The 11,090-nt window shown below is 45.0% G+C and overlaps 2 protein-coding genes across 2 annotated transcripts in view; one reads left to right on the forward strand and one right to left on the reverse strand.

The window, feature by feature from the left end:
• Ranbp9 (RAN binding protein 9) overlaps positions 1-4,214 on the forward strand; it is a 111,725-nt gene extending 107,511 nt beyond the window's left edge. Inside the window, exon 14 of the mRNA XM_004667942.2 lies at positions 3,229-4,214. Within this exon, the coding sequence (XP_004667999.2) occupies positions 3,229-3,359 (131 nt within the window). The 3' untranslated portion in view covers positions 3,360-4,214. The remainder of the gene's footprint in view (positions 1-3,228) is intronic.
• Positions 4,215-4,600: 386 nt separating this feature from the next.
• Nol7 (nucleolar protein 7) lies at positions 4,601-8,677 on the reverse strand. Its single transcript, XM_004667943.2, has 8 exons — positions 8,418-8,677; positions 8,275-8,335; positions 7,804-7,862; positions 6,233-6,252; positions 5,972-6,053; positions 5,329-5,450; positions 5,171-5,248; positions 4,601-4,853 (listed from the first exon to the last, which is right to left on the reverse strand). Exons 1-8 carry the CDS (start codon positions 8,675-8,677, stop codon positions 4,777-4,779), a joined length of 759 nt encoding a protein of 252 aa, XP_004668000.1. The 3' UTR covers positions 4,601-4,776.
• Positions 8,678-11,090: the final 2,413 nt, after the last annotated feature.

Genomic DNA, 11,090 nt, shown 5'->3' on the forward strand with positions numbered 1-11,090 from the left:
GCTGAGAGTGAGGGTAGCATTCTCCTAGCTTCTTACTTGGGCTGGGCCCTCACTCTTCTGCCAGTGCAGGGGAGGATGTTTGCATGGTGGAAAGAGAGCCTCTTGCCTCTCCAGGTGAGTAATCATCAGGTGAGAGCTGTGGGCAGTACACAAAGGACTGAAAATCTGAACTGTCCGGTGAGAAGACTGGGCAGAGCGTGAGGAAGAGTTCACGTGTGGCCTCAACATATTAAATAGGTCTAGACATTGTATTTAGTGTATACTGTTTAGGATGGGTTTTTGGCTTAATTGCAGTGGGAGAATTTGGACATGTTAGTGAAAATGTAGTTGGTGCATAAGGAAGTGGAGTTAGAAGAAATGAACACGAACAAAATGAAGCTCGGATGTCAGGAACTGAGGCTTCAATGACCTGGACTCAGGAGTTTGAATATCTGACAAGTGCAGGCATGCTCTGTAGGTTGGGATTCTTAGCTATTTCCACTGTTACCAGCTTCCCCACCGGTTGGTAAGAGTGACCTGAGCCTCTTGTGTCACCCATCATGTTGATAGGCATACATAAGCAGCTTTTCTGGTGACATGTTAGTGCCCTCCATGGGACCAGCTCTTGGAGTCAACCTAGGCTAACCAAATTAATAACAGGTCCTTGCCTAATAAAAAGAGAACAAAAAAGTGATTTGGAGTTAGTGGCTAAGTGGATAAAGTGCCTGCTGTGCAAAAGTACCTGAGTTTGGGGCTGGAGGATGGCTTAGCCATCATTTGCCTGCAAAGCCAAAGGACCCCGGTTTGATTTCCCCAGGACCCACTTAAGCCAGATGGACAAGGTGGCGTAGGCATCTGGAGTTTGTTTGCAGTGGCTAGAGGCCCTGCCGTGCCCATTCTCTCTCTCCCTGTCTTTCTGTTAAATAAAGTAATAATTATTATTTTTTAAAAGTACCTGAGTTTGGACCCCCAGAAACCATGTAAAAGCCTGATGTTCTACCAAGAGTGCCTATAATCAGCTGGGCATGGTGGTGCAGGTCTTTAATCCCAGCACTCAGGAGGCAAAGGTAGAATCACCTGCTCAGGACCACCCTGAGACTATATAGTGAATTCCAGGTCAGGACCAGAAACTCACCTGGATGGAAACTTCTGGGCCAGGTACTCTTGGTGAATTCAGTGGTGGAGAGATCCTTCCTTAAAACAGGACTGATACCTAAAGTTCTCACGGTCACACGTGGTATGGCACATGCGCCCTACCCTCACATGAACACTTACAGCCATATTAAAGTTGCTGTTCTCCTTGTCAGTTTATTTTATCAAAACTCACTACAGTGAAGTTACAGTATTTCTATATAGAATAAAATGCTTTTGTGAATTGAACCCCTATGTAAACATTAAAATGTTGCTGTATGTTAAAAATTTGAGCTATTCTCTTCAAAAATAGAAGTTAACAATAATTTTACATCTGACTTTAGATAGTATCTAGTTTTTGCAATAAAATGGGACTCCAGTCCAGTTTAAAAGCCTGCACTAATAATGGCCATTAGGTTTGCAGGTTTCTTGTTCTAAACTAGAAAGTAAATTATGAATAATTAGATGTTAGACTTGTAAAAGGGCCAAATTCATGTCAAGAATGTTGGCTGGGTGTGGTGGAGCACAAGTTTAATCCCAGCACTCAGGAGGCAGAGAGGTAGGGACATCACCATGAGTTCCAGGCCACCCTGAGACTACATAGCCCAAGCAGGTCTCCAACTCACAGTCCTTATATATACCGCAGCCTCCTGAGTGCTGGGATTCGTGTGCGCCACCACACCTGGCTTGATGTTTTTTTAATGGAAGCAATAGGATGTCCTAGTCAGTCTCACAGCTTCTTTGCCCTCACAGTCACAGGTCATAATTTGCTGAGTTTGAATACTGACTTGGGACAGGAGTAGTGTTCTTGGTGCTGTAGTTTGAGTTTAGAACTTGTGTATAATAATGGGTTATACTTTCTGTGGTTAAACAAAATCCATTTAGTTTTATTGACAAAATTAAGGCAACTTAGTAACAATAATGACACTGTAGAGAAATTATGGCTTACTCTAATTGACCTTTTGAAATTACTACTGAAGAGTATTCCTGGGCGTGGTGGCGCACACCTTTAATCCCAGACAGAGGTAGGTGAATCACCATGAGTTCAAGGCCACCCTGAGACTACATAGTGAGTTTCAGGTCAGCCCTACCTCAGGTGGGTGGGGAGGATCCCTTTTCAGTGCTAACCCTCAGATCAGTTTTTTTAAAACAATTTTTTTGTTGTTTTGTCGAGGGTAGGGTCTCACTCTGGCTCTGGCTGACTTGAAATTAACTATGTAGTCTCAGGGTGGCCTAAAACTCACAGCAATCCTCCTACCTCTGCCTCCCAAGTGCTGGGATTAAAAGGGTGCACCACCGCACCCAGCTTTTTAAAGCTATTTTACCAGTCTGCATCACTTTTTTTTTTTTTCCCACTGAATCCTGAGCTTCAGTGGCATATGGCTTCACACCTGCAGGAAATGTTCTCCTCCCACAGCCATAACTGTAGACTCCGAACCAAGGGTGCTACTGGTTTGCCCTTTGTCATTTGAGGGTACTTATGCTTTACACATTGCCTCCACACAAGGAGAAATTATTGTGTCTAAGTTGGTCCACTTTTATTACTTCATCTCTGACAAGTAGTAAATTTGGGTAATTACTGTATGCCTACTAAGATTCTGACAAAACCCCTTCAAAATTGTGGGTTGGCTTTAGTCTGTTTCCCCTCTACCATTGCTTGCTTCTGAGTAACACCAGCATGCCTCGGAGGTGACTCAGCAGTGTCATTTTTTTTTTTAATGCGAGAGAGAACTGGCATGCCAGGATCTCTCACCACTGTACTTGAACTCCAGGAGTGTGTGCCACCTTGTGCATCTGGACTACATGAGTCCTGCAGAGTCGAAACTGGGTCCTTGGAGCTTTCCAGCTCCCTAGTCTTTCTTTAATATCAACTAACTTCAGTCAAGTAGAAGATAAATATTAAACTAGTCACTACACAAGTTACATCTAATTCTGTAACAACTTAACAACAAAAAAAACCAGCAGCCCAATTGCCTTGTGAGAACATTATGTTCAAGGTACTGCCCAGCCTTTGCTAGTGAGGTACATCTGAGCCATACACACACTGAAATGCGTTTTCCTGATTTACCCTCATGTCCTTTTAATTCCTATTTCCATTTTCTAATCCTCTCTCCTCAGAAACCCACAATCTGCCAAAGCAACCTCCACTTGCCCTAGCAATGGGACAGGCCACACAGTGTCTAGGACTGATGGCTCGATCAGGAATTGGATCCTGTGCATTTGCCACAGTGGAAGACTACCTACACTAGCTATGCACTTCAGGAGCTCACTTACAGAGTGGCATCTAGTCAACATGCAAGTAGACCAGCTCTGCTGATTTGAAATTTAGATTTTTTAATTATGTACTGGGGACAGGTTTTTGTCGCTTTACATTGCTTCCTAGTTTACAGCATGATGCAAATGATTTTCTAACTTAGTGTTAGGAGAAAGTATTTTCCATCTTTAACCTCTTAGTTGTCTAAGAGCTAAATATTACTGAATTTCAGACATTCAAATTGATTATCATCCTTTTAAAACAATTACCTAAAAGAAACCAAAAAATCCTGCCTTCTTTGTTGGGGGTAGGGGGGAGGAAATGGAACACGTTGTATCTGTGTTAGCATGTGGGTGACGTAAACTACAAATTGGGAGATGTTCCGACCCCCACTCCCGCATAAGCATTCAATCAGTGTAACTTGCAAAATGCATAAACATCCGACAGTTTGAATTTAATAGTGTTGATGGAAGAAATCATTTTTAATGTGTACTGTAAAACTTGAAATACTCAGGAGCTGAGTGAATATGTTTGTTGCTACTTACAATCCCAACCTGTTAGTCCCAGTAGTTATGTTAAAACATGGTCTTTTTCAACTTTGTTTCCTGTTTAACTACAGATGACTTCTGTTGTAGACTCACAAGTTTAACTGTTGTATTATAACAGTATTACATGTCAACAGTGTGGTTATGACCTTTATTTATATAAAAACCAAATATTTAGTCAATTTACCGTGTCTTAATTTAATCTTTGTACACCTTCCATTTTTAAGTGCTTAAATGAGTACAATAAAAATGCAATAAAAATGTAGTGATATAATTAACCAGCCATTAAAATTTACTTCTACACATTCTAGTGTCAACTGGATTTATGTTAGGTATATATATGTGTGTGCACGTGTGTATATATATATACACACACACACACACATACTTTGTTTTCATACAAAATTAGAACAATTAATTTTGGTTTTTACTATCAGTTTGAGTGCTACAACCTAAGACTGCCTTCATTTGATTGGTTTTTCTGGATTAGTGAAATCAGCAAGACAGCATGAAATTTCCTTCCAGATTTTCAGTCATACTGTATTAGATGAGACTTGTAATCAACAAGCCCCAAACCCACAAATGGATCTCAGATCCTCTCAGGCTCACAGTTCTTATTCAGTGACTTGAAATTATCAGTGAGTATGCCCCCTGGAAGCTGTGTTGGAAAAAGACCCATACAGTAAAAAAATGGAGTAGGCACTGCCTATGTTTAATTTAATGGACAAAAGCACAATTGTATTCTAGAAAGAAATGTAGCCAGGGACCTTCCCAGAACAGGCTGACAGTTTTTGTAGTATTTATGAGAAACCTACATTAAATAATTCTAAATTCTGTATAGATTCTTCATTCAGCTTTAAGTTCAGTTCACTTATATGGTTTCTTCATCTTTCTAGCCATCCACCGTCGTTTGAACCTCTTGGCATTTTGTTGTTTCTGGGTTCCTAGAAAAGAAAGTTTATGTAGTGAGTAGACTGAGCAAGCTATTAGTTAAAACTCCTACAGAAGAAACTTAACATTCAGAATGCTTTCTTTTTAATTTTTTTTTTTTTTCGAGGTAGGGTCTCACTTTAGCCCAGGCTGACGTGGAATTCACTGCGATCCTAACTCTGCCTCCCAAGTGCTGGGATTAAAGGCGTGTGCCACCATGCTCAGCTTATAGTCTTTGGTCTCTTCAATGAAGGTATACATACGTCTCCTTCAAAGTAAAAGTACAGAACAACCAAGGCACAGTGGCTAACAGAGAAGATGACGAACTTACCCATAGTGCTATTCAAAAACTGCACTGCAGCCTTTTTCACAGGTAACCTCTTGTTGTCCAGAGACAGGAATTTATTTACTAGAAAGGAGAATTATTTATCATTTCTTTTTTCTTTTTCTTTTGCAGTAAAGAATGAAAACAATGGTCTGTAAGATTACCAGTAGTTCTTTTGGTTCCTGGGCCGTACAGAGAATTGTGGATGAAGGCTTTGGCTGCTTGTTGCCTTGAATCTCTCAGATCTTGGTCTTTCAGCCTTACAGCCAAGTAACTTTTAGTCTGACTGGTGATTAATATAAAAAAAGTCAAAATAAATGCAGATGGCACATGCTCACTTAGATATATATGCACCTGCTGGGCTTGGGGTGGGGAGGTGCTGGAGCAGCACAGGTCCTTATATGTGTGGAACGAACTCTACAGATGAACCCCAGGCAAATCCCCTTCATCCTTTATTCTGATGAGGGCTGAGGGGAGGTAGTACTAGATCAAAGCTACCACCTCACATGGGCCAGGCAACAGCACTATTGAGCTATACCTCCCAAGCCCTATACAACTTTATTTTGAATTAAAGTCACTTTGTCCTGTCACAAATTAATAGTAAAAAGGAAATTTTATTGCTGCATCTATGCAGTCACTGGTTAATTGTAAGAAATAACACATTTAGGACAAGTAAATATAATTATCAAAACATTTCCTATTATACAAATAATTCAGTAACTGAATATCCTCACATAAGCCAAAGCTTTAATCCAAAAGATCAACCTTTATAATTCATGTGGGTAGACCAAAAAAAACCCTCCTTACCTGACAGTCTGTACTTTTTGTATTTTAGACTTCTTGGGGTTACTTCCTTTTTCATTGCCTTCACTTTTCTTTTCAAAATTAACTGAAAATTTAAGTTCCACTTTGATTAGGATTTATACACAAAAAAGTTAGGAACATTTAATGGAATTCACTTTAGCCACTACACACCAATCTAGATGGAAGTTTTGTTAGAAACACTGTATTTGCAAATGTACCTCAAACCGAATGACATAAGTTTACTTCAGGCAGAATAGTTCTTACCTTCCTTTGACTTCTTTATGCTGTGGAAGAAGCCACAAAAGAAGATCAGAATGCTTACTCAAAACATGCCACACAGTTCATGTGCTTTTTCCCAAAACAAGATCCTCTCTCTGCTTTCATTACTACCACCCTTCAATTTTACTCAGCATGTTTTGGTTCTGTTCAGTGTGGAAGTAAGCCAAGGCACTGCCACCAACTCCCCATCAATGAACTAGCATTCATTCCTCCGATGGGATTATCTTCCCCGACTTTGTCTGAACACTATTAGGTGTCCAAAGGAGAACAGCGACTAGGAACTGGCTTAAGTGTTGAAGTAATTGGTCTGTCTCTTACTTTAAAGACTCAAGGATTAATTCAACAATTTAAACACAGGAGACAAGGAAAAGCCTCAAAACAGTCTTGAGGGAACACATTTGAACTTGGTTTGAGAGGTGAAAGACTGGACCATAGATATAGATCTGCTTATATGCCTAATGGATTCAATATCTAAACAATTACAAACTCCAGAGCTTAGCACTTGAGAGCGCATGAGAATAGGAAAAGACCATGGTAGAGTCTCAATCTAGCCCAGGCTGACCTGGAATTCACTATGTAGTGTCAGGCCAAGAACTCATGGCGATCCTACCTCTGCCTGCCTGCGATTAAAGGCGTGCACCCACAGGGCACTTACGGCTTTTATTTTTATTTTTAATTTTATTTATTTATTTGAGAGCGACAGACACAGAGAGAAAGACAGATAGAGGGGGGGAGAGAGAGGATGGGCGCGCCAGGGCTTCCAGCCTCTGCAAACGAACTCCAGATGCGTGCGCCCCCTTGTGCATCTGGCTAACGTGGGACCTGGGGAACCAAGCCTCGAACAGGGGTCCTTAGGCTTCACAGGCAAGCGCTTAACCGCTAAGCCATCTCTCCAGCCCACTTATGGCTTTTAAAGAGAACAAAAGCAAAGCTTCAAAATGCAGTGAACTGAGAGGGAGCACAGGTTGGCAGCAGGCAGGGCAAACGTGAGCAAGCATGATGCTCCCTGCCCAAAGTACAGGCGCTCAATAAAGTTTGCTGAATGAACACACTGAGTGCTGGAACTCAAATACACTGTGTGACTTCTAAGTTTAGACTCCCACTTTTTTTTCTTTTCTTTTTTCTTTTTTTCTTTCTTTTTTTTTTTTTTTTTTTTGGTTTTTCGAGGTAGGGTCTCACTCTAGCCCCGGCCGGCCTGGAATTCACTATGGAATCTCAAGGTGGCCTAGAACTCAGTGATCCTCCTACCTCAGCCTCCCGAGTGCTGGGAATAAAGGCTGCCACCACGCCCGGCTGACTCCCATCTCTTTTTCTTTTTTTAATTTTTTTACTTGAGAGTGACAGACACAGAGAGAAAGACAGGTAGAGGGAGAGAGAGAGAATGGGCGCGCCAGGAACCGAGCCTCGAACCGGGGTCCTTCAGCTTCACAGGCAAGCGCTTAACCGCTAAGCCATCTCTCCAGCCCTGACACCCATTTCTTTAATCACAGATTCAAACATTTCAACCTGTCTTTCAGAGATGACTATGTAAGCAAGCAAGCAATCCCAGTACTTACTCGGCCTGTGCAGCTGTAGTTAACTGCTCTAGAACAGTATCTGGAAGCAGCTTTCTTTTCTTTTGGAATAAAAACAGTTAAGAGTAAGTTAAGAATGACCCGCACAGTATGCCAGTAGTGCTTTTAAAAAACCGGTAAGGATGGTCCTGCATCTGTGAGAACCTCGCCAGTACCTACCTCTAAGCTAGGGGGAGATTGGGCCCACAAAACTTAGTGTGCCACGGTATTCCAACCTCCAGGTCCCTTGTTAGATGTCAATGCAACAAGGCAGCAGGGTGAGTGCGTGGGAAGGACACGAGTTACCAAACCCTGCGCACAGCCCGCACCTCACAGGTAACCGACTCAGAGGCCGCGCTTCAAAGAAAATGACCGAGGCGTGCCGGCCAGCTGGGAGTCCGTTCGCAGTCGGCCCCGAGACGTCCCCCCGCCGCCGCCCCGACCCGGCCGCAGCAGTGGAAACCCGCCCCCGACCTTCTGTTCGATGAACAGCTCCTCGCGCCGCTTCCGCTTCTCCTTCAGGAGCGTCTTGTCCCTGCGGGAGAGGGGGACAGGCAGGTGGGCGCGGGCCGCCGGGACCCCGCGCACCCCCCGCGCCGCCGCGCCGGACTCCGAACCTGCGCGCCGTCTCGCGCGCTCGCCGCTGCTCCTCCCGCGCTTCCGCCTGGGCGCTGGCGAACGTCCGCTCCTCGGGCGCCTCGTCGTCCTCGTCCCCGTCGTCCTGCAGCGGCTCCGCGGCCGCGCCGCTGCTGGGCTGCCCGAGCAGCAGCCCGTGCTCCGCCGCCGCCTCCTCCTCCTCCGAGGCGGGCGGCTCCTCGTCCACCATCGCCTCCGCCGCCGAGGGGACGCGGGACGCCCGCGCTCGCAGTTGCACCATGGTTCCCACGCGCCGCACCGGCTGACCTCTGACCCGGAAGTGTCGCGACCGGCGCGGAGGCCGCATGGCGCGTGCGCGGAGGGGGCGTGTCCTCACGCCGGGGTGCGCGCGCAGCCGTCGGTGCCTTGGTTTCCCGAGCCCTGATAGTGGAGATGCCGCCGAGGGCGGCAGGTTCCTCTTGGAGCGCCCACGTCCGCAGCCGCGGTGGGTTCTGCTGCGCTCGCGCTGTACTCTCCGGGAAGTGCAGCTTCGGGCGGGAGAAGTGGCTTAGCAGTTAGGGCATTTGCCCACCTTTCATTCCCCAGAACCCACGGAAGCCAGAAGAGTTCGGGGAGTTCGTTTGCAGTGGCTGGAGGCCCTGGCGCAACCATTCTCGCTAATGAATAAACAAAACAAATAAATCAGATTTTTTCTTTTGGCTTTTCGAGGTAGGGTCTCACTGTAGCTCAGGCTGACCTGGGATTCACTATGTAGTTTCAGGGCGACCTCCAGCTCATGGCGATCCTCTGCCTCCCAAATACTGGGGTTAAAGGCGTGCACCACCACGCCCGACTTATTAAACCATTGAAGAAGAGTTTTAAGTGGAGTTTCATGACAAAAAATATTGCCCCATAGGGTGTCCATGTTAAAACAACTCTCACCTCAAAGGGAACAGGAGTTTATCTCGAGTCAAATGCAGGTGACCATAGCCCTGGAACACAGATTGGGGTTACCCTAAATACCATGTCCCAGTGTGGTAACTGTTTCGTGAGTTTGCATAGTAACAAGACAAAGGCATAAATCAAGGTCCTTTGTTTTTAGAAAAGATTTTGTTTATTTATTTACTACAGACCGACAGAGGGAGAGAGAGAATGGGCATACCAGGGCCTCTAGCCACTGCAAGTGAATTTCAGATGCATGTGCCACTATGTTCAACTGGCTTATGTGGGACCTGGAGAGTCGAACCTGGGTCTTTAGGTTTCACAGGCATGTGCCTTAACTACTAAGCCATATGGCTCTCCAGCCCAAATCAAGCTACTTTTAAAGTACCTTGGTGGAAATATGAGGTGGGTGGGTCACTGCAGTAACTGGAGTGTTACAATAAATGTAATAATGGGTGGCCCAGGTACATAGTTACTGGACCCAAGGGAGCATGTTCTTTCTATATGACCCTCATATGTTATGACCTTCATACTCCCTTCAGTGGTGGTAGCTGCTCCCCATAGGCCTTTTTGTTTTTGGTTTTTCAAGGTAAGGTCTTGCATTAACCCAGGCTGACCTGAAATTCACTATGTAGTGTCAGGGTGGCCTCAAACTCAGCGATCCTCCTACCTCTGCGTCCTGAATGACTGCTGGGATTAAAGATGTGTGCCACCAGGCCTGACTCCTTATAGGCCTTTCATACTTGCCATACCTCAGGTCCTGAGCCCGAATGGGATTTAAAGAGTATATTCTTGCTGGGTGTGGTGGCTACCTTGAATCCTAGCATTCAGGAGGCTGACGTAGGAGGATCCCCATGAGTTTGAGGCCAACCTGTAGCTACAGAATGAGTTCCAGGTCAGCCTGGGCTGCAGTGAGACCCTGCCTTGAAAAGCCATAAATAAACAAGCAGATATGGGCTGGAGAGGTTGCTCAGTGGTTAAGGCACTTGCCTGCAAAGCCTACAGACCTGAGTTCAATTCCCCAGTATCCATGTAAAAGCCAGATGCATAAGGTGGTACATACGTTTGCAGTTCATTGGCAGTGGGCGGGGACCCTGGCACAACCATGCTCAGTCTCTCCTTTTCTCTTTCAAGTAAATAAATAAAAATATTTAAAATAAATAAGTATATTCTTATTATCTTACTGCAAGGTAGAAGTATGAGTTCGGGAGAACTGTCTCTTCTTCCCTTCCCCCCTCTCTCCCTACACCCAATAGCTATGCTCAGACCAAGCCTGGGATTCCGAAATTATCTCTTGTTATTGAGTAAGTCAAATTATACCTGGACTGAAGGAGGAGTGCCACCTCCCCTCAACCAACAAGGCCCTTCTTTCTTTCTTAAATTTTTTTTGTTTTATGTTTATTTATTTATTTGAAAGTTACAGAGAAAGAGGCAGAGACAGAGAGAGAGAATGGGCATGCCAGGGCCTCCAGCCACTGTAAACTCCAGAAGCGTGTGCCCCTGGCTAACATGCGTCCTGGGGAATCAAGTCTTGAACCGGGGTCCTTAGGCTTCACAGGCAAGCGCTTAACCCCTAAGCCATCTCTCCAGCCCTTTCCTTTTTTCCTTCTCCCCCTTTCTCTCCTCCCTCTCTCTCTCTCTTCCTCCTCCCTCCTCTCCCTTGGGATCCTGCCAGGTTTTCCTGACATTAAACAGTGCATCTCCAGTCCCCTTGAGCCCCAAACCTGGCATATATCACTTGCAAAAGTCCCATGAAGATAACCCTTTCTGAA

The sequence above is a fragment of the Jaculus jaculus genome, chromosome 17 (assembly GCF_020740685.1).
Source record: "Jaculus jaculus isolate mJacJac1 chromosome 17, mJacJac1.mat.Y.cur, whole genome shotgun sequence".
In the NCBI taxonomy this organism is placed as follows: domain Eukaryota; kingdom Metazoa; phylum Chordata; class Mammalia; order Rodentia; family Dipodidae; genus Jaculus; species Jaculus jaculus.